The sequence below is a fragment of the Eupeodes corollae genome, chromosome 1 (genome assembly GCF_945859685.1).
Source record: "Eupeodes corollae chromosome 1, idEupCoro1.1, whole genome shotgun sequence".
NCBI lineage: Eukaryota > Metazoa > Arthropoda > Insecta > Diptera > Syrphidae > Eupeodes > Eupeodes corollae.
The window spans coordinates 84,557,227-84,580,943 of record NC_079147.1 but is presented as its reverse complement, the minus strand read 5'-3'; the positions used below and the strand labels follow the sequence as shown (position 1 = coordinate 84,580,943).

The 23,717-nt window shown below is 31.9% G+C and overlaps 1 protein-coding gene across 1 annotated transcript; it reads left to right on the top strand.

Moving 5' to 3' along the window:
- The first annotated feature begins 1,509 nt into the window (after positions 1–1,509).
- Positions 1,510–22,902, top strand: LOC129940886 (uncharacterized). Its single transcript, XM_056049411.1, has 9 exons — positions 1,510–1,788; positions 1,861–1,995; positions 2,059–2,587; positions 2,653–3,073; positions 12,698–12,704; positions 21,207–21,422; positions 21,484–21,618; positions 21,679–22,201; positions 22,338–22,902. The coding sequence occupies exons 1-9, from the start codon at positions 1,611–1,613 to the stop codon at positions 22,837–22,839; spliced, it is 2,646 nt and encodes an 881-aa protein (XP_055905386.1). The 5' UTR covers positions 1,510–1,610; the 3' UTR covers positions 22,840–22,902.
- Positions 22,903–23,717: the final 815 nt, after the last annotated feature.

Below are 23,717 nucleotides of genomic sequence, written 5' to 3'. Positions count from 1 at the left end.
AAAATATTAGTTTCTTAGCGACTCTAGTTCGTCACTACTTCTTAGTTCTCTTGCAATTAAATATATTTACATGTAAGCAGGATTTGGTAAGATTTGTAAGTTACTGGAACCTTATTATTCACGAACGTTTGCGATATCAAATTAGAATATCTAACAGAATAACGAATTATGTTAGTGTTTTGGAATTATTTATGTTATGAAAAATAATGAATTTTTCTCTTTAGAGAAGTGTTTTTATTTTCCTAAAGTTTAAGACCTTAAACCATAACACAGAACAAAAATGATAGAATAAGCTCATAGATAATTTCATGGCTTTTATGTTTACAATATTTGGTTAGGGGTTTCAGGGTTAATTGCATCTGTTAAATTATTCACTACTTTTACCAAAAAATCTGACCTAAAGTGATTTGAACTTACTTACTTACTTCCTTAAGGTGGAGCTTCATTCCCGTCTGAACTAAAACATCACCCACTAAACGTCTGCATCTAACTCAGTACCTAGCTAGATATCACCAGTTGCGCACTCTAAGTTGGGCCACTATTCACTTGTGCGCGCTACCTGATTCGCGGGCTTACCTTACTGCGCTGTTCTTTGGTCGTGGATGAAAAGAATACCCAGGCCGAAGTATTGTTTTCCATGCGCTCTACGTTCACTAGTCATCTAAGGCGACTTTTATCCTTCAATCTAGGTCTGCGTCGCTGTACGGCCTGCACAGTTCATTGTTCTATCTTCTCCTCCACTTAACTTTTATGCATACGGTCCCGTAGATCACAATAAATGCTCTTCTCTCTAAACTTTAATATCGTAGCTAAAGCACTGGTCAGCTCATATTCTTTGCCCAAGAGCTCGACGAACATATCTTTGGTGTTGTCATACTTTTCTTTTGTTGGGTGCTTCCGTATAATTAGTCTAATGTTACCAAATTTAGCCTTGAAGGTAATGGTCACGAACTTCTGTTTGACACCCAAGACTTGATGCGACCAGCGTGTATCCTGCACTTGGAAGTATTGTTCTGGGGTTAAATAGTTTATGATTAATTGCTAAACCTCACTCATGTCAACAATGCTTACAATTCTAAAGGGTCAAATAATTTAAAATAAACAATCAAACAACATACGCAACTTAGTTTTTTTATACAAAGTTGACTGAAAATGATTTACAATAATATTACAATTAATTTATTTGTTTAAAAAAGAATTTTAAAATGCAAAACCAATTAAATAAATAAGAGTAAGTAGAAGAAGGTTCGGCGTAAGGAGAGTCGACTGTGTTTCTTCTTCTTCTAATATACCCTTTTGGTTGAGAGACTCATACATTTTTGTCTATACATCTTCTTGGTTATTTTGTTTGACAAAGTTCTTAATACATAAATTTACAAATTTTCTTCTTTACATTAGATCCTTTGGGAAACAATCGAAGCAATCAAATTCAACACACAAATTTGATTGGTTTGAAAACTTGAAACTGAAACAGCTAATCAAAGTTTGAATTAATTTTCAGCATGACCGCAACTATAACTGACTACCAAGCAAGGACTAGAAACAATTTAAATGTATTATATTGACAACTCAACATCATCATTGTCGTCGTCGTCCCCATAGTCCTTTTCATGATGGAAGTAGAAGAAACAATAGTGGATCGTCTTGAGAAGGAAATTAATATAATTCGACCACAGGCATTGGAAATTCAATTAAAATTATACGACATACTGATTCCAATTTTATGTGCCATAATAATTCCTATAAATTTACTCATATGCTTTTCAAGTGGATTGATCCTTAACAAAAGTAAGTCAATCAGATGAGTAGCTATATTTTTATATGACAAGCAATTATCAATTTAGTAATCTTTGATTTCAGGACAACAGCCTCGAAGCACTTATATACTATTGGGAAATGTAGCCCTTTCTGATTTGTTAATTGGACTAGTGACTCTTTTTATGCAATACTGTCCCGAGAAGCTGCTCAACGAAATGGTTTGCTGCATAGGCACGGGTGAGTGAGGAACTTTAAAGCCTTTTTTTTGTTAAAATCATTTTTAAATACTTTCTTCTATAGCCTTTCACGTGTGTTCAACTTTGGTGTCAATATGGAGCGTGGGTCTCATTGGAATCGACCGTTATTTATACATCTTGTACGGACTTCACTACCAGAGGCTTACTTCGTCACAACGTACTCGCGCCATGGTTTTGGTCATATGGTTTTCTGCCGGAGTAATCAGTTTTCTTCCAGCATTTGGACTCAGAAACCCAACAAACAACGGCAAGCTGTGTTGGTTCATTGTCCTTTTTCCCCGATATCTCCTTATTATTACAACATGTTACGTACTGATACCATTAGTACTGATACTTGTACTCTATAGCATCATTTTGAAACATGCACTTGCGGCAATATCTCACCAGCATCGAGCCTTCACGGACACCCATGGAACTCATAAGGGAAGTCTACGACTCTTTCGGGGAAGTTCTTTAAGAACTTCTACTGATGGTTCACTAGATAGTCCAAATGACAGTTGTTCACAAGAAGGTACAGAAGTCCCATCGAGCCGTCGTCGATGTACAGGATCCCTTCTGAACTGTTGTCAAAAGTGAGTATACATACCTCTTTGATAATGATGTGATAATTGTCTTAGCTTTTTATTTCTCCCATCAGGAATGACAAATCCAACAACAATGTTCAAGTTTACAGTTCCAGCAAATGGAAGGCAATTAAAGTTGTTCTTCTAACAACTGGAGCTGTTTTTATAACTTGGGTTCCATACATCGCTGTAGCTGTACTATATGCAATGTGTGACCAAAAATCAAATTCTAACTATTGTGATAGGCTTCTGGTGGCTATAGCTAGACCATTAACGGTCCTTGGAATGTGCAATAGCTTATTGAATCCTATCATTTATGCTTGGTGGCATAATGGATTTCGAGAATCGGTGAAGAGAATCTTCAAAAGACTCTTAGGCGAAAGATTGCATGTCAAAGAAATAGAAACTAATAGAAGACTTAATCAAGGAAAACAAAATACGTTTATGAATGCTTCAGAACAAACACAAAACCTGAGAAATACATCGCCAAAAAATGTTTAGCTATAGTTACTTAAGGAATTTTTTTATACTATGTACATAGGGTATTATTAAAAACAAAAACAAAAATATTATCAAAATGAAACTTATTGTATTAATACTCGTATGAAGAAAAATTGGACTCAGAAAAATGGAAAAGACGTAGAAGTGAAAACTTTTGTACCGAAAAGATTTGATTTGAGTTTCTTTAATAAACCCAATGAAGGAAAGGTAACTTTCCTGTGTTTAATTATAAAGAAGTGGTCTTCTACGTTTTTCTAAGAACAGCTAATTCCCAAGAACTGAATCTTCTTCTCCCTCAAGTTTACGACCGATTAGGTGATTTGTTGTCAGCTCATAAGAAATATCTTGAGATACGAACGATTTCTATACGTCCAGCAGCTTTGAAGCAATATGTTTTCTGGTTATCCCATGTTTCAACTTACTCAATTAAACAAATTCATTTTGAAGAAAGTATTGTACTATCGTTAAGGGTGTCCCAAAATTAACGCAAGATTTGAATTAAATAGAAAACGCCGTTTTTAGTCATAGTACATAGGATAGGGTTATGTACGGAATAACACATCGGACAAATGGCCTCCACGGCTTTGCATGCACATGCGCACTCTTTTGTTGAAATTTTCCATGACCATTCTGCATAAATGTGGCTGAATTTCGTCGATGCAGCGTTGAATCTCCTCCTTTAATGCACGGGTGGTTGTGGGCTTGTTGACATAGACTTGTAATTTCAAATAACCCCATAAAAAGAAGTCTAATGGTGTTAAATCACACGAACTCAAAATCAAATGGGGTGGCGCAACAGTCCGTTGTGAACCAGGGCCTAGTGACTTACAACTCTCAACCATTCCTGTGTGCGAGTACTGTTGTCAGGAATGGAAGGGACCTACAATTTAAGGCCGAATCCGAACGGCTAGTTTGAGAAAGCACTTTTTCATGACAAGAATTACTCTTGAAGGATTTGTCAATTCCTCGCAAGAGGCAGTACCCGCGAAAATTAATTTTTTAAATTTAGCTGGCACAGGCAGGGATTGAACCCAAGACCCCTTGCATAACAGTCCAACGCACTAACCATCATGCCACGGGTAAAACAAATCACACGAACTAGGAGGCCAATTTTGATCACCGAAACAAGAGAGTACACGACCTGGAAATGTGTCATGCAGTAATTGAATTGTTTCACAGGCTGTATGACATGCACCGTCTTGTTGAAACATCAATATCATCCAATTTTGGCAGAAAGAACTGTGTAATCATGTAGCGATATCGAGCACCAGTAACAGTCACTGCTTGGCCAGCATCATTTTCAAAAAAATATGGCCCAATTATGCCTCCAGCCCAAAATCCACACCATACAGCCACGCGTTGTGGATGCATTTGTTTTTCGACAAAACCCAAATGCGGCAATTTTGGCGATTGACAAAGCCATCAAGATGAAAATGTGCTTCATCGCTTAGGATGATTTTGCTCGAAACATCAGGGTCCATTTGTTGATGTTCAATAATCCATTCAACGAACTCTCTTCTCTGTCCATGGTCATTAGGCTTCAATTGTTGTGTTAATTGAATTTTGTAAGCATGAAGACACAGATCTTTGGTGAGTGTACGCTGTACGCTGGTTCTTGAAATTTGCAATTCTTGTCCACGACGTCGAATTGAGGTTCCTGGATTGTCAGTTGTCACATTTGAACGGCATGTTTTTGGACGACCAGTGTGTTTGGCGTCTCCAACGGATCCAGTCTCCATGAATTTTTCAATTAATCTCTTCACAGTTGACGAAGTTAAAACACTATTCCGACCATATTTTGTATGAAATTTTCGAACTGCAGCCGCCAAGCTTTCACTATTTTTGAAATATTCTTTAATAATGAAGACACGTTGTTCTATCGGGTAGCTCTCCATTTTTAATAACCCTGTACTGTTAGCTGTCAAATTGCTTTTTTTTCAGGGTTGCCAACACTTCACTGCATAAATGGCGGCAAATTCAAATCTTGCGTTAATTTTGGGACACTCTTTATAACTTGGTAAAAATTTACTTTCGGCTCAAATAGCTTTTCAAAAATTAAAAATATTGGCTTCAAACTTATTTTATTTCACAGAAAATATTGTTTTCAATATTCAGTAATTTTTATATAAAAATCCAACAGTCCGTTTTTTCATAAAAAATAAAATCTACAAAAAATAGTACGCAAATTTGGTAAAAATTGATACGAGTACATATAGACAAACTTTTAAGCAAGACAAATCGACAGACGGGATGGGAAGTTATCAGTGTGGGTTTGCCTCCCAGCCTCTTTTTTTTATGAATGCTGGTATATCAATGGATAATTTTATTACAACTGAATGCGATGGCACAAATGTAAAAGTTGCTAAAAACGGCGGAACCATACAGATGCCGGAAAAAAGATTAAATAGGTCAGTGCAGTGGATCATTTGTTTATTGCATATGAATGAGCAACCATTTAGGCACGTAATGATGGCAGTGCTTCTGGGCCACAGACGTTTTCAGGCATTATTGGCAAATAACTCGAAAAATGTGAAAAACTAATATTAACTCAGTTCCAACCTATTCTGACGAACTTACCTGCACTTTCTGATGATGATATTTACACATTACACAGACCAAAAATACTTATACAGAATAGTTGAAGCAGTTTCATTCGGCATAATTCCTAGTGATTTAGCAAACATATCACCAGGCAAAATGTCCCATGCACGATGGCTAACTCGTGCCAACAGAATTATTCATCTTTTTGTTTCAACAGTGTGTGCTTTTGCAATTCTTATCACCCTTGCAACGTACTTGTCAAGGTCTACGCTCCGGTATGGTTTTCTATTAAAACTCACCCTAGTTGTAAAGATGGATCTAGACAGTTGTTCAAACTCGTCGACCAAACCAGATATCTGCCAACAAATTTAAAAGCTGTTATCGACCCAGTTATTCAAACGAACAGCTTTTTCGCACATCCGGAAAACTTATTGCTTGCAATGATCACAGATCCCCAGCCATATTCGGGAATTATCTGCTCGTCGAATTTTAAAAGCTAGAGCAACAACTTCAAAATAATTGCGCCTGTTCCAACTCCCAAAGGTACATTTCAATGCCTCAACATAATTACGACCTTTTTAGTTGGCAAGACAAAATTACTGAGCCACAGATATTAAAATCTATAACCAAAGAAAATCTCAGAATGTTTGTTGAACAAAAAGGGGATGAAAATTTTAATTGGATTCGAATTTCTTGTCACACTCAAGCTGTTGAACGAGCAGTAAAAGCTGTGACTGAAGCTTCAGTTACTTTGTGTGTTTAACGACATTTCTTAACATTTTTAGCTCCCAATCGAATATTGGACGCTAAGGCCTTACTTCAGATCCTGATAAATACCTACACAATCAATTATAACGTCTCTTAGTAAATCTGACAATCAAGTCATATCTGCTATTTTCTCGCTTCAAACAAACCCAGTTAAAGAAAAGGGTTTCTAAGAGAACGTTTTGGCCATTGAAGAATTTTAAGTGGGACGGTCTAAATGATTTCTTCAGATTCTTTACCTGGTGCTCAATGCTTTCTCGGTAGTGACTACGGTGAAAATATAATAACTAGTGTTATTAACTTCCCATAGGAAGTTATTGTAATGGGTCCGATTTGTCAAATTGAAAATTTTTACATTTCTCGTTGTTTTAAGGTCCCTAGAGTCGAAATAAAAGATTTTTACAAAGATGTCTGTGCGTGCGTGTGTACGTACGTTCGTACGTCCGTACGTTCGCGACGTTTTTATCGTCCTCCATAGCTCAAGAACCAGGAGAGATATCCACTTCAAATAAATTTTGTTATTCAGATAATAAGGCAGAAAGATGCAGTGATGCAGAAAGGGCTCTCAAGAAAATTGCGTGGGTGGTTTTTTTACCATAGCAATTTGAAAAAAAGGTGAAAATTTTAGTTAACCCTAAATATCTTACGAACCGAAAACGCTAGAGACTTGAATTAAATTGTATATAATATATTGTAACGTGGTATCAAAGAAGTATATTTTATGAAAAAAATCCATTTAACGTTTTTTTTTTATAAATCAAAAACACTGAAAAAAAAATTGTCACCTCCAAAATTTTACGACTGAAATATGATTTATTCTCCAAAACAATTTTGTGCAACGAAGAATAATGTTTTCGACATCTGATCAAATTTTAAGAAAAATCGAATTCACAGTTTTTTTACAAAAAATAAAAACCTAAAAAAAAATGAATAAAAGTTGGTAAAAAGTGATTTTCGACTCAAATATCTTTTCAAAAATTTGAAATATTGGCTTCAAAGTAATTTTATCTTATAAGCATTATTGTTTTCAACATTTGATACAATTTTGAATAAAATCGAATTGACAGTTTATTTACAAAAAATAAAACTCTAAAAAAACCAATACTAAAACTTGGTAAAAATTTACTTTCGACTCAAATAGCTTTTCAAAAATTAAAAATATTGGCTTTAAACTTATTTTATTTCACAGAAAATATTGATTTCGATATTCAGTAATTTTTATATAAAAATCCAACAGTTCGTTTTTTCATAAAAAATAAAATCTAGACAAACTTTTAAGCAAGACAAATCGACAGACGGGATGGGAAGTTATGAGTGTGGGTCGCATCCCAGCCTCTTTTTTAATTGTGATTTAATTAATGTAAAAGTCCTTACCATTCGTCATTTTAAATGAAAATTAAAAAATAAATTATAATAATTATGTTTTACCCTCTTAGGCAGTCCATTTCATGTGCATGTTTTTGACATTTACTTAAAAATTATATCAATTTATATATCAAAATGGCAATCACAAAGTAAAGAATACCTGTAATCATAGAAGTATTCATACAAAAAAGACACAAAAGTGTTAAAGTCAAATAAATCTTCACTTACCAGAAGCTTAACCGACTTTTCTTTATTTCCTTAACTGAATAAAGAAACTCACAAATAAAGTTTAAATAAAAATAAAATTGTTGAAATTTGCCCTACTTAGTCAGACAGCATCCGGAATCAAATAATCATACTTCAGCCTTTGAACCCAAGGCATTTCAAGCATCACAACCTATGGCTCATTAAACTATCAAAAGGAAAGATTAATTCTAATCAAACATCATCATCATCACCATCGAGATAAAAATCACGATTAAACAAACTGAGTAAAATATCATTATATCTGCCCGTGTCCATAAACATCCCTAATACAAACCAATCAAAGTATATGCACTTAATAAAGATGTTATTTTTAGTATACGCTTAATTCAATATGCTTGGAACTTAATTAGCATATTTTATAAGCCAATCATGCCGATAAGGCTGTACGCAACACAGAGCTTTATTTGCAATAACTGATGATGGTATTCCCAAAATCCGATATATTAAATATAATTGCTAAAAAGCTTAATACGGATACTCAGTATCGGTTTACTCTTTCAAGCAACAACTTCATCGTCATCGTCACATCGTTTCTACCTTTACGTGTTTTCAAATTCAATATCTCTTAATATAGCCAAAAAGTTGTTCACCTTTGTCAAATTAATGCTATGGACATCTGTGATAAGAGAATTAACTATGACAATTATATTAATATGACAATATCGTAAATCAATATCATGATGAATTGTTTTCTGTTGTGTCTTACTATAATTTTAACGAATAAATATTCGTACTATTTAAGAATGCGTTTCATGTCCAATTCCGCGTTTTTGTGAACGAACATTATCAGAATATTTGATATGCTACCGAGTATGTGAGTAATTTATAGGAGGTAATAAAAAGGTATTTTGACAAGTGTACTTGGTGCCAGTGTTCATTTTGACCTCATATAAAGTTAAAGTGTTTTACGAAGATACAAGTATTACGACGAGTTTATTCTGGATTAATTACAACCAAACATATAAGTAAGTTAAAACAAAAAAGGTATGAATATTCAAAATTGTGTTAAATCAGGTTTGATTCTATGTAAAATAATTAAGAAATCAGTTACGGATCAACAAACAAAGCAATAATTTTCCGATTGCTTATAAAATTGGATTAATTTCATGAATTCAAGGTCAAAAAGTGTTTAAGTATAAAAACTTGTAGTACACTTTAATTCAGGCCCTATTTCAACAAACACTTTCACTTTGCAGCTTTGCACTTGTACTTTGCAGATTTGTAAACAGAAAATTATTGAATGCATAAGTTTTCGCCTTTTCAAAATACGTCTAACCAAACGCATTCGTATTCGTTCTTTTGTTTAAAAAAAACAACAAACTTCACAAATTATATTTAAAATAATGAAAAGCTTTTCAGTAATATGCAAACAGAAGTTTATATATGAAAAGTAGTCGAAAACTTATACAAAAAAGGCTTAGATCCGACCCACACTGATAACTTCCCATCCCGTTTTCCGATTTGTCTAGCTTAAAAAGTTTGTGGGTTTTGTGTTTCGTTAAGAAAGTTAACAGTTAAATTATTCTAAAAAAATTAAACATAACCAAAAATAATTTGGATATTTTTTTTAGTAGCATTTCTTAAAAGTTTGTATTTCTTACATAAGCAAATGCAAATTGTATGATTGAAATTAATTTTAAGTCGATGTTTTCTATTATTCACGAGATATGGAGAACCAAGCATCAATTTTTACCAATTTAGCGTACTATTTCTTGTAGATTTTAATTTTTTTTTGACAAAAACTGACATTTTTAAAAAATCTAACAGTCTTTGTATCAAATTTTTGAAAAGATATTTGTGTCAAATTTAATTTTTACCAACTTTAAGTTATTCTTTATTGCACACAACATTTTTTGTTCAGTTTTTTTTGTATTTATAAGAAAACCGTTAATTATACAATACAAAATTAAATTCAGGTCTCTAGAGTTATTGGTTCGTGAGATATTTAGGGTTCACCTTTTTAAAACTGCAATGGTAAAAAAAAACACACACGCAATTTTCTTGAGAGCAATTTCTGCATCTTTCTGTGTATACAAAATTTATTTGAAGTCGATATCTCTTCTGGTTTATGAGCTATGGACGACGAAAAAAACTTCGTGAACGTAAGGACGTACGGACGTCAAACACACACATCCATAGACATCTCTCTAAAAATCTTTTAATGGGACAAATCGGACCCATTACAATAATTTTCTATGGGAAGTTAAAAAGTTTGTTCCTATCCATGTGACACGAAGTGTACTCTCAAGTACGCATCAATTTATTTCGTTGATTTTGTGGGTAATTAACCTAAGTTTTTCAACAGCACATTATTCTTGATCGAGTATCCACAATTAAAATTGTATCATAAATTGAAAAGAAAAGAGACTGGAATGCGACCTACACTGATACTTTCCCATCTTGTCTGTCCATCTCCATCTGCTTGCTTAAAAGTTTGAAGGTTTTCGTGTTGGGTTAAAAAAGTTGTTGATTGAATTATTCTTAAAAATTTTAGAATTACCAACAATATGTTTCATCTAAGGAAATAGTTTAGCTTGAAAATCTAGTTTTGTTAAAAAAATTTTTAGTCTAAAGGACAGTTTTACCAACTTAAGTACCACTCGTTAAATTTTTACAAATTGGATGAATAAAATTAATTTGAGAGATATCAAGAACAGAACATCAATTTTTACCAAATTTGCGTACTATTTCTTGTAGATTTTATTTCTTTATGAAAAAAAAACTGACTGTTGGATTTTTAGTAGAAAAACTACTGATTATCGAAAACAATATTTTCTGTGAAATAAAAAAAGTTTGAGGACAATAGCTATTTTTAATTTTTGCAAACTTTAGATTTTTCTCCGTACGTTCGCGACGTTTTTTCGTTGTCTATAGCTCAAGAACCACTAAAGATATCGACTTCAAATAAATTTTGTTATGCAGATAAAAAAAGACTGAAAGATGCAGAACCAAAAAAGCTAGAGACTTGAATTAAATTTTATATCATAGTGATACCAAACCAGTATATTTAAAAAAAAAAAAATCCAATTAACGTTTTTTTTTTTATAAATTAAAAAAAAAACTGAAAAAAACTCCAAAACAATTTCGCGCAGCGAAAAATAAAAATTTTAACGTCCGAAAAGATTTCGAGAAAAATCGAATTGACTGTTTTTAACTTCCCATAGGAAGTTATTGTAATGGGTCCGATTTGTCAAATTGAAAATTTTGACATTTCTCGACGTTTCAAGGTCCCTAGAGTCGAAATAAAAGATTTTTAGAAAGATGTCTGTGCTTGCGTGTGTACGTACGTTTGTACGTCCGTACGTCCGTACGTTCGCGACATTTTTTTCGTCCTCTAAAAAACCTAAAAAAAAAATTAATAAAAGTTGGTAAAAATTGATTTTCGACTCAAATATCTTTTTCAAACTTTGAGATATTGGCTTTAATTTACTTTTATCTTTCAAACAATATTGTTGTTAACATTCAGTAAAATTTTGAAAAAAATCTAATTGACAGTTTTTTGTACACAAAATTAAAAACCTAAAAAACATTAAACAAAAGTTGGTAAAAATTGCTTTTTGACTCAAATATCTTTTCAAATATTTGGAATATTGGCTTCAAACTTATTTTATTTCACAGAAAACTTCTTTTTTTTTTAAATAAAAACCTAAAAATAAACATTACTCAAAGTTGGTGAAAATTTATTTTCGACGAAAATATCTTTTTAAAAATTTGAGATTATGGCTATCATTTAATTTTATCTTATAAGAAATATTGTTTTCAACATTCAGAATAATTTGGAGAAAATTCGAATTTGAAAGTTTTCTTACAAAAAATGGAAACCTAAACAAAAAAATTTATAAAAGTTGGTAAAAATTGGTTTTCGACTCAAATATCTTTTCAAAAGTTTAAGATAATAGCTTTTTACTAATTTTTACTTATAAGAAATATTGTTTTTAACATTAGGACAAATTTTGAGAAATATCGAATTGACTGTTTTTTAAAAAAAATAAAAACCAAAAAAAAATGTATAAAAGTTGGTAAAAATTGATTTTCGACGCAAATATCGTTTCAATCATTTGAAATATTGGCTTCAATTTAATTTTATCTTATAAGAAATATTGTTCTTAACATTCGATAAAATGATGAAAAAAATCGAATTGACAGTTTTTTTACAAAAAAAAAACTCAAAAAAAAAAAACAATACTAAAACTTGGTAAAAATTTACTTTCGACTCAAATAGATTTTCAAAAATGAAAAATATTATCTTCAAACTTATTTTATTTCACAGAAAATATTGTTTTCGATATTCAGTAATTTTTATATAAAAATCCAACTGTCCATTTTTTCATAAACAAAAAATCTACAAAAAATATTACGCAAATTTGGTAAAAATTGATAAGAGTACATATAGACAAACTTTTAAGCAAGACAAATCGACAGACGGGATGGGAAGTTATCAGGGTTGCATCCCAGCCTCCGTTTTAAAAAATATTGTTGGTAATTTTAAAATTTGTAAGAATAACTCAACTGATAACTTTTTTAACCAAACACGAAAACAATCAAAGTTATCAGTGTGGGTCGCATCCCAGCTACTTTTTTTCATTTTTAGGCCGTAGAGTTACATTTTTTAATATTTTTGACAGAATATTTAGAATGGTTTGATTTAGTATACAATTTCTATCTTGTATTATTTTAAAGCTTTGTGGTAAGAAAATTTAATCCCGTGTTGTTTCTTGTAAAAATTTGTGGTAGTGTATATGAATTGAAGATATGACATTACTTTCTGGTTTTAATTATTGTGGAATATTTACTATAAATGTGATTGATTTCTTTGTATACAAATATTGAAAGATCTTCCAGTTTAACGCAAGAAAAAAAATATTCCCTCAAAACCATTAGCAAGAATGTTTAAAAAAAATATGCATACTTTAAGTTACATATAAATTACTTTTTAATTTTTTTCATTATTAATATAATTTTTCGAAGGCAATATCTATTCCAATAAGCATTTTACTATAGTTCCAAGAAAACTGAGATAACAATAATATATGGGGGGAAATAGGTTAAACTAATAATAATGCAGAATTAATCAAAAACCAGTTAAAGGTAAACAAAAATCCCTTTTTAGGACTTATTTCTCAAAAAAAAACTGAAACAATGTGAACTTACACAAAGCACTTAAGCCCAACTCAAAAATGTTGAATTTGAAAAAAAAAATGTAAACAGGTTATTAAAAATTGTAAGACAATTAACTTTTACAGCTAAGATCTACCAGATTTAAACATTTAAATAGATATTTTTTAAATAATAAAAAGTCGTACAATGTGGTCAGATTTCAAGTTTTAAAAAATGTCACCCACTGATTTTGAAACAAAAAAAAATTAAGTTTTGGTGATCTCTAATAGAAAATTTCAAAGAAAAACATTTGTTATAATTATTTTTGTATATCCTATTAATTTAATGATGTTTTTGTTAGTTTTTGTAATTTATGATAGTGAAGTAAAATCTACATTTTTAAAAAGTAAACGCAGAGTGGTGAGGGTTTTATAATTTCGCAATTAAAATCAATACGCTTTTTTAAACCATTAGAAAACATCTTCGTGATACAACATAAACTAACAATAACATCCATTTGTAACCATTGGAAAAAAGTCAACAGTGTCATGAATAAGTTGCTGCTTACGGAACTAAGGCTAATTCTCAGAAATGCCACTTCAAATAAATCTGGTTTCCAGTCTGTGGTCATATTTAACAGTAAAAAAGTGTAATATGGCCAAATTGTTTTGAGAAAATTAAACCAACTTGGGCTTAATTTAATCAAAAGGTAAGCACACCAATATACAGGAATAATCGTTACTCGCAGCTCCAACTATTATTGTTTAGCCACTATTTAACTGCAAGTTCTTACGCTTGCTGCTCCAGGAGACATTGTTACTTCGCTTAAATTTTGATGGACACTTAAAGTATTCTCAAATACAGAGTTGTTCGCTTTTTTTGGAGAATACTTTAAGTAAGAGGCCATCCTAAGTATGTCTCTAGATTAAACCAGTGGCCTCTGACATTTCCCATGTGGTCTGCGTCTGACTGCTAGTCTTCGATGAAGTGACACCTAGGAAAGTGAAATAAACTAACGTTTATTTATCATCATTTGCCATCTAAAGGATGATTTGAAATAATTCGCATAGTCAAAATCTTCTCAGTCAAAGACCTTTCAAAATAATTGTATCAATTATTCGTCATCCATATGTACTGATTTCTCAAGTTTTCTATCCAAGTATTTATCTCACCACGTAGAGGAGCAAATAAGCGTATCTTTTCGTTTTAAAGTTCAGTTCAGTTAGACAACCTTACGGTTTCTTACACGTCTCTTCAGCTTCATAAAAGTCAGTTTGACTCTCAACACATCAGTACTGGCGAACCAAAAGGCTCCAAACTGTCTTCCTCCAAATTCCAAAACAGAATTACCTAAAAATTAAGATTGGCAAACCGAATGATAGTGTAACTATCCATGGCGGTGTTTATGAGTTGATTCATTACATAATGAAGTAATTCCCAATAACCCAAAAGTCTCATCAGTTTGTATCCAATACCGGGTACTGGTATTGGGACTTGTAAAAATCCAGTACCGATACATGCTTTATACTTGCAAAACCCATCAGCACGTGTACTTTTTCAAGTACTATTACTGACTATACTTTAATATTTACTATCAAGTAGTTTTAATGGGTACTGCAAAACTGCTGATTAAATATTTAAGTATTTTTGAAGTACTTTTGAAACTGTGACAAGTCTTTTGTGTCCGATGTAGAAATATTATCTCTAAAGTGCCCAGTATCAATTCCCCGGCATAGTAGACTAGTACTGGTAAAATTGGAGTATTGCTTGCACTTTGTCTTTGGAGTAAGGAGTTTTTAACTTATTTTTTGGCCAAAGCAATGTAGGATTTACACTAAGGTGCCGTTCATGGAATATTTGTTGTGAGGTAGGTGAACCCCTTGTTCCTTGGCTACCTCGAATTTACTGCCAATGAATCTGTGAAGACCTGCTAAAGGTAGTGCCTTTCAGGTTAACACCACTCTTGTTTATTGCTCCAGGACTATGTTAAAGAAATCACATGATAGTGCATCTTCTTTCCTGGACTATGCACTTATCTGAAATAGTTCGGTTGAGTTTTTACTTTTTTGGGCGTTATACTGCGTGTTTTGTAACGTCAAGGGGCATAGTTGGATCAGTTTTTTTCGGGATTCTGTGAGTTCAGACATATCATCAATAGAAGCTCTTGGCGACTTATGATATCATATGCGATTTTAAATTGATGAAAATATTGTGTGTCAAAAGCTTGAAATTCGTTGGTCTTTTTCAAGATTTGTCTTTATGTAAATATTTGATCTACCTATGATCTGCCTGGCCTGAAGCTACACTGGTAAGTGCTGATCAAAGTGTTGCAGAGAGGTTTATGGATAATACTGGGTGCAAGTATTATGTCTTCATAAACTGGTATCATGGTTCTTTGCTCATTTTTTTCGTCTACATGATGTCCATTCAGCAGCTACTCCAATTGCTGCTTAAACACATCTTTTGAAGAAAGTATGTACTTAAAACAAATTATTTTTTTTATTGCTTTTCAAGAACCAAGTATCGTTTACTTGATTTTTTCAAGTTCTACTAACAATACCCGATACTTCTACTGGTACTTGTGCTTGAAATGTACTTCTTTGATGATATACTCGTATGTCACTCTATAAACAAGAGTGTTATCAACCCTTATTATTAAAAAATATCATACGAAAAATGATTTTTGAGCAAAATGGAATATTCCCCCATCTCTAAGTCAATTTTATCAATTTTGTTTACTTAACATTTTTCGCAAATAATATACAAAACCTAACTTACATAAGTATAAATAAAATAGTAAATAGAATTTTTGACAAGCGGAAATGTGATCTCTTGTGAATACTACTTCCGCATATTATAATACGTTGAGAAAAGACATTCGATTTATTTTGTTGACATGATTTAATTTCTTGCAAAAAAACGACCAAGGCCAACGAACGATAGCTTCTGAATTTTGATTATTCTTTGATATTGAATTGATTTCGTATCTTTGGTATTTTGTATGGGTATAGTTTTTTTTTTATTATTGTGTGTCCATATCTAGCACCCACGAATCGAAAGGTCTTTGTAGAAGTCCACGACTGTCAACGCAATTCTCATTCAATTTTCAATCAACGAAGAACAAACAAAAAACAAAAAATGACAACAACAAAATATGTAAAGAGCCAGAGTGTGTCGTAGAAATTTGTTCAGCATTTTTGTATTACTGCAAGATTTTCATTAAAAAAAAAACAAAAATGATACATTTGAGCTGTCTTTCAATGGAACTTATTATAAGACTTCAAGAAAAGACAATTACGAGTAAGTTACATTTTTTTAAACCGAGAAATAGTTTTTTTTGACGAATCTTAGATGCATCTTTAGAAATGATAACCTAAATATCAAAAGTTAAACAAAAAAAGCAAACTAAATATAAAGGTATCGATTTATTGACAAAGACGGTACGGTACCTGGGAAAGACGTATTAAAAATTGAAATCATGAAGCTTGTTTAAATAAACGGAATTCCTTAGAGGCCAGGCCTTATAGTCGCAAGTCGCCATCGAGATAGACAATGAGTCTATTTGTGCAAGAGAATGATTTTGTTTGGTGTCGAAAGCTTCATAAAGTTAATTTTTCGATATATTTTCAATATTTACTTCAACCGCTCTGTCTTATATTTCTATCTACTCGAATATTAGATCGAATTGAAATCTATGCGCACCCTCGCAATCAGATATAAAATAAGTACCTACTTTTTGTTGTTTACTCAAAGCTTTGCGAGGGTTAAGATTAGATGATTGTGTATGTTTGCGATCGGACTTTATAGCTTATAAAAACAAATTTATTCAAATATTTATATAAAGCCGTACTGATGCATTGTGCTTGTGGAATTTCATTCAAAAATAAAGTTATCAATATGCAAATAAAAATCTATCTATAGATATCAATCTCTAGTAATAAAAGTAGCAATTGTTGTTTTTTTATTCTTCGAATGTGGTGTGTACTTGATTTTGACTTGTTTTTTTAAAAATATAAATAAATAGAAAAATTGCGATGGTATGAGATTTTACACAAAATCAAGCCAAAATAACTTAGAAGAACTGGATTTAGTTTATATCCATTCCATCGGGAAGATTAGGTTTAAATTCTTAATAAATAGTTAATGAAATATTAAGATAAAGATCGAAGGCCCTGAGAAAGTCGTCCAAAGCCCTTTAAAATTCCAAACGTGGAGGTGCAGCTATGATCAAACAAGAATATTTAGGGACCAGGTATAGCTATCATTGGTTTTCATCATTGAAACCAAGCATTCGAATTTTATTTGAAAGGTTGAAAATTTCTGCCATTTGATAAATATTTCCTTATTGGAATAATGCATTTGAGGTTAAAGTTGATCTTTGAAAGGAAAACTAAAAACAAACAGGTGGTAATGAAAAGAAAATAAGACGCTTCGATTTGCATCGAATATATTCCGAAATGGTTAATCAACAATCATTCAATAAAAATGATTTCATCATTAAAAAGTACAATTTAAAGGAAATGTTTCGTCTTAGGTAGGTAGAAATGGCGATCTCACGGCGATCCTAGCCTGGGATCCAATTAGCGCTGTAGTGCACCGTTTTGGTACCAAAAACTCGTTTGACCTGGGATTGAAAGGGAAAGATTTATAGAGAAGCTTCATAGCGTTGAGAAAAAAGATTAGGTCTCTAATCTTTGTCTCAGATAGCTCATCAAGTTCGTGAAAGAATGCTTATCCAAAGCATTTCATTCTAGTTTTTTCCAAAGCAGGACAGTTGCAGAGGAAATGGATTATCTTTTCAGTTTCTCTTTGGTCACTTCAACTACGGCAAAAGGACACTTTTGCATGCTTACGTCAGCTGCTTATGATCTTTTACCGATATTTGTTTCTATTTACATTCATAAGTCTGCTTTACTTGTGTACGATCTTTGTATATGAAAAATGGGGTCTATTATGTATAAAGCTACGATGCGATTCAACTCGTTCCTTCAAAGCTTTTTTCCTTAAGATAGCTTCATTGTAACTTCATATTAGAAGAACCAGGATGGAAAATAAATAAGATAAGAAAGAGGCAGACCATGAATGTTTAAATTGTAAAGCGATCGCCTATTGGTTGTTTAGTTAGGTATAGCAGGTAGATGACTAAAACGAATAAAAAATTTAGAATAGTTTATTGGCGTGCTTAGCTTTATGCAGATAGATAGATAAGGACATGTTTATGATGATAACGAAGAAATGTTATTGGTAGCTAAAAGGTACATACTACATTCCTTCTTTGCTATAAGTTTTCAGCGCTAACATGAAGTTTTATTTTATGTTTATATTTTGTTAAAGTTTAAAAAATTAACAAGCATACGAACAGGTACAAGAAATTGCTATTCATGTGTTGTTTACAGTCAGGCTCTTGTGCGCTTTGGATTTCAGTTATGAAGTGACACGTAAGCAGTAGTTGTAGAAGTTGTACGTAATACCTTTATAAATAGGTATAATGTGTAGGTATACGTTGAAAAAGTGATTCTAATAAAAAATACATGTATACTCTTTCTGGCCCGTTTCTAAAACTTGTACTAAGTATTTATTTTTTTATATAGGCAAGGCAAGTAAATCATGTGTGAAACAATCTTATTCGTAAAGAATAATATTTTAAAATCACATATACAAAGTTACCAAGATAATACTTCTTGATAAACACTTTAAAATAGATTTTTGATTAAATATATCATATCCGACACAGTTGCGCTACATGGGCGGCCATATCGTTGGTATTTACAATAAATTTAGTTATAAAGATACATAAATATGTACCAAATGCACTAATTTAGATATAAGCTAGGAATGTAATTACAATTTTGTTAAAATAATGCGCTATTTCGGGCTCATGCACAGTTAAAATATTAAAAAAAAAAACTATTTTAAGATTCAAAATTTCGCCCGAAAAATAAGTTTGTATTCCAAAATTTAAATGCCATTTTATAAATAAAAAACATTTGATTTTTCAAATTTTTTTTTGAAAATCGTTAGAGCGTTTTTTTTTTAAATTAATTTTGTATATATAAAATTTTCCAATTTTGTTCTAAAAATATTTTTGTTACACAGTTGTTTAGAGATTTTTAATATACGCTATACGTTTGAATTTCGTAAAAAAATTTTGACCCGTTTTTGAGATATCGAATTTTGAAAAAAAAATCAATATTTTTTTAAAAATCCAAACAATAAAAAATTGCATTTTTGATAATCAAATATTATTTAAGCAATATAAGAGCTTATTTAGAAAAAAAAATTATTGAAATCGGTTTATAAGTTGCTGAGAAAATTAAAAAACAAAATAACGGTTCTATGAGCGGTACCTTTACTGATCAATACAAAAATTTGTTTTCTTATTAAAAGAAGCTTAGATAAAAAATAAAATTTTAGAGAAAATTTAAAGAAAATCTATTGGTTTGTTTTTGAGAAAATTCGAATTTTCGTTTTTTGAACAAAAAAATTGTATGGTGGCCACTGTTAGTTTTGATCTTAAAAAAAAAAATGAAAAAAATGCCTAACGCGAATCTGCTCAAAACCTTAACTTCCAAGTTTGAACTCAATCGACCCAATGGTTTAGGCTGTAGGAGCGTGGACAGACAGACAAAACCGACCGGACGGAATCGCGGGACCCGCTTTTTTCGACTTCTTTACCATCGTAATATCATGTTTGATTAAAATCTCGAGTTCGAAATTTTGCACGAATGCAAAACTTGCCATATAGTTCCTATATGTCGCAAGTAAAAAAATAGTAAACTAAGGTGTTTTTTTTTTATTATTAAGACATGCAAGAATTAATTGATATAAATATTGCTTGAATTGATAACTTTTCAAAACTACTTTAGTGAAGTGGATGTCTATGAACTTCTTTCCAAGGTCATGTAAACGCTGATCAATTATCAGCTCAAGAAATATGTCGAAGATCGAAAGCTTCTTAATGACCGACAATACGGCTTTAGTAGTACGGCATGGTTCATCTAACCGAACAGTGGAGCAAATCTTTAGTTCGCTTTGGAGAAAGTAAGATTATAGCACTTGATATTTCAAAAGCATTTGAAAGGGTTTTCCCTCAGGCTCTCTTACTGAAAATGCGTACTTTCGGTTTTCAGGGATTAGTAATTACCTTTCAATCGTTCAATACCAGTTGTATTGCATGGATTCAAGCCTGAAAACCATGAACTAAATGCTCATACAAAATATCATCGCTCAGCATGAGAACATAAACCACCCTAAGAAGGTTCAAATAATTTGTATGATAATCAATAGCTCATACGCAAAAATATCAAATCAAAAAAGAAAATACTGATATGTTTTTCCCTTTAATTATCATTAATTTATTTCTTTTTACCTTTGCATTTAATTTAATTAAATCCACAATCATTTCACAGCCTTCATTTTATTTATCAAACACTTGATTCTGGCAAAAAAAACATCCTTTCTTTATTAGATAATCAATAATATTAATGCAAACTTTATAAAAGTGCGTTACTTTCACTTATCTATTCAAAGCTTTTAATAACTAAGAGAATTTCAAACAAAAAACAATTAAACTTTATCTACTGTTACGATAAACTTAGATTTTTGATTTGATTATCAGCTACATAACTATTGTGATACTAAGTAACATACTCCATGGAAATAGGTTTATTCCAAAAACTTGCTTTCGTCTTCTAATTATGTTTTCAATCAAATCAAGGCAATTAGTAACTTTTTTTCGTATGTAGAAATTATTTATATAATTCAGTAAATATTTATTTTACAAATTAGCATCAACATATCACTTCTTGAGTAAGTCATATTGGAAAATAATACAAAATACACAATGGAGTCACACTTTCTCTTAAAAATTGAATGATTCAGTGGTTGAAAAAGTCTTCCTCTTAAATTTTACCAACAGCGGTTTAAAATATTTTCCATTTTTTTAATTTTAGATCCTTTGAAACATATCAAAATAATCCAAAACATTCACTAAGTTTGGAAGCAGGCACCTAATTAAGTGTTCAACTACTATAATAAACACCAAAACAAACTGTAGATAACTTTTGACCCACAAATGACCTAACTATTACAGATCAACTATACGCAGAATCATTGAAAACCCTCACAATTATCATAATGGAAGAGGAATCAATAGTCGAGCGTCTTGAAAAGGAAATCAATATAACTCACCCTCAGTCACTGGAGATTCAATTAAAATTATATGACATCTTCATCCCAATTTTGTGTTCCGTAATAATTCTTGTGAATCTACTGATTGTCCTTTCGAGTGGACTTATCCTTCACAAAAGTAAGTCAATAAGAGGGACACAAGAAACAAACATTGGATATCCTTATTCTAATAATTGCAGGACAACAACCTCGAAGTACTTATATTTTTCTGGGAAATGTAGCCCTTTCGGATTTACTAATTGGCATAACTACCCTCGGTGTCCAATACTACCCCAATGAGTGGCGCAACGAAATGGTTTGCTGTGTGAGCATAGGTAAGCGGTAGCTAAGTGACTTCTATAGATTTCTAAATTTTATAACTTCTAGACTTCCAGGTATGACTGTTTGTTCAACTTTGGTGTCTGGCTATAGCATTGGACTTATTGCAATTGACCGTTATTTGTACATTTTAAACGGACTCCACTATCAGAGGTTGATTTCGTCCCAGAGGGCTCGTGGTATGGTCCTGGCAGTATGGATTTTTGCAGGTGTTGTTAGTTTCTTGCCAGCATTCGGACTGAGAAACTCTACAGACGATGGGAAGCTATGCTGGTTTATTGTGCTGGTTCCGCCGAAACTTGTTCTTTTCACAACTTCAGTTGGAATGGTGCCATTAGGACTGATTATTGTTCTGTATAGCATTATTTTGAAGCATGCTCTTGTCAGAATATCCTTTCTTCATCGAGCCTCATCGGGAGATCCAGGAACACATGTTGGAGGTTTAAGATTGTTTCGAGGCGGTTTATCGCCTTCAAAAACATCAGTTGCATCGTTAGATGCCCTAAATGTCATTCGGTTACAAGAGGATTTGGAACTTCAAAGGCAACGTGGAAGATCCATATTTAGTTGTTGTCGAAGGTAAATATGTTATAACAAAGAAGACGACACAAGATCCCAATAATATCAAAACTAAAAAAATACATTTTGAAACGTCCTGTTTTTAGCAATACCTATTTTTAAAGGTTCCATGTTTTCGTTCTATATTTTTTTACAGAAGAAACGAATCAAAAATCAATCTTCAAGTTTACAGCGCCAACAAATGGAAAGCCATCAAAATTGTTCTTCTCACAACTGGGGCCTTCTTTGTGACGTGGTTTCCATTTTTTATCGCATCCATGCTCCATGCAATGTGTGGTCCCAATTCAGACCCCGACTATTGTGACAGTCTTCGAGTGGCAATAGCTAGTCCATTGGCTATCCTTGGATTGTGTAATAGTTTGCTGAATCCGATTATTTATGCTTGGTGGCATAATGGATTTCGAGAATCTGTCAAAATAATTATCAAGGGACTTTTGTGTGAAAGATTTCAAATATCAACTGACACAAAAGCTGCATCTAGACTAAGTTTGGCAAAAAAGAGAGCTGATTTAATTGTTAATAGCTCAGATCAAGAACAAAGACTTAGTGAAGAAGCCTCGAATAGTGTCAATGGGATGGAAATTAATCCAATAAGAACTGAAAATGAGAATTTAAAATTAAAAACCGTTGAATTTTAGTAGATTTAAGAATTTTGAAATAATGTTGTCCTGGAATAAATAAAAAGCGCTCTCTAACGGAAAATATACGCAAGACGTTGTGAGTGGTTTTGTGTATGAAATAAATATTTGAAATAAGGAAAAGCAATTTACCAAGTTTTGCTGTTTTTCGAAGCAAAGTTGTTGAATTAGTTTCTAAACATCGGATTCTGACATTATTCGCTAAAAATGTTCGTTAAGAATATAAAATAGGTGTGTGTATTTGCTAAATAATTTGTTCAATGACACCAACCCCGATGTAGTTATAAGTTGGGCCGGTAGTCGCAAAATGATTTTATTTTCTGTTAGAATTTTATGTTTTGAAGAGTTATTTTACTATTATTTTATTTCCAAAAGTACAAAAAGACCACACCTTTCGGGATATGGCTTTTGTAACCTAGTTTTTGAAATTTTAAATTCCCAGTGGGTTGCTTGAAAAAGTGTTGGTAAGGAACGGTCTTAAAAAAGGAGTTTTATATTCTTATTAAGGTTTACTGAAACACTTGCAAGTAATGATGATAATTGATTACAGAACAACTTCAATACGGCAGGGGCGGAACCAAATTTTTAATCAGTGGGGGAAAAGTCACAAACTTACAATGAGATGAGTTTTTAACACCTTATAAATGTTTGAAATGTTCTCTGAAGTAGGCTAACAATATATATTTATATTATTATATATTAAAATAACATAATATGTATCTTACATTACATTCACACATTTCAAGGGCTGAAGTGAAACTTAAGTTATTAGATTATTTTAGAATACTGTTTTCCAGTAAGTTATGGTCTAATAATTTACTTTGGACGACTCAACATATTATTATTTAAATATGTTTGTCATATTTTTGAGTTAAATT

Coding starts and splice junctions, on each gene's coding strand:
- LOC129940886 (XM_056049411.1), top strand. CDS start 1,611: ATGATGGAAGTAGAAGAAACAATAGTGGATCGTCTTGAGAAGGAAATT. Junction 21,423..21,483: donor TGGACTTATCCTTCACAAAA/GTAAGTCAATAA, acceptor TAATAATTGCAG/GACAACAACCTCGAAGTACT. Junction 21,619..21,678: donor GGTTTGCTGTGTGAGCATAG/GTAAGCGGTAGC, acceptor CTAGACTTCCAG/GTATGACTGTTTGTTCAACT.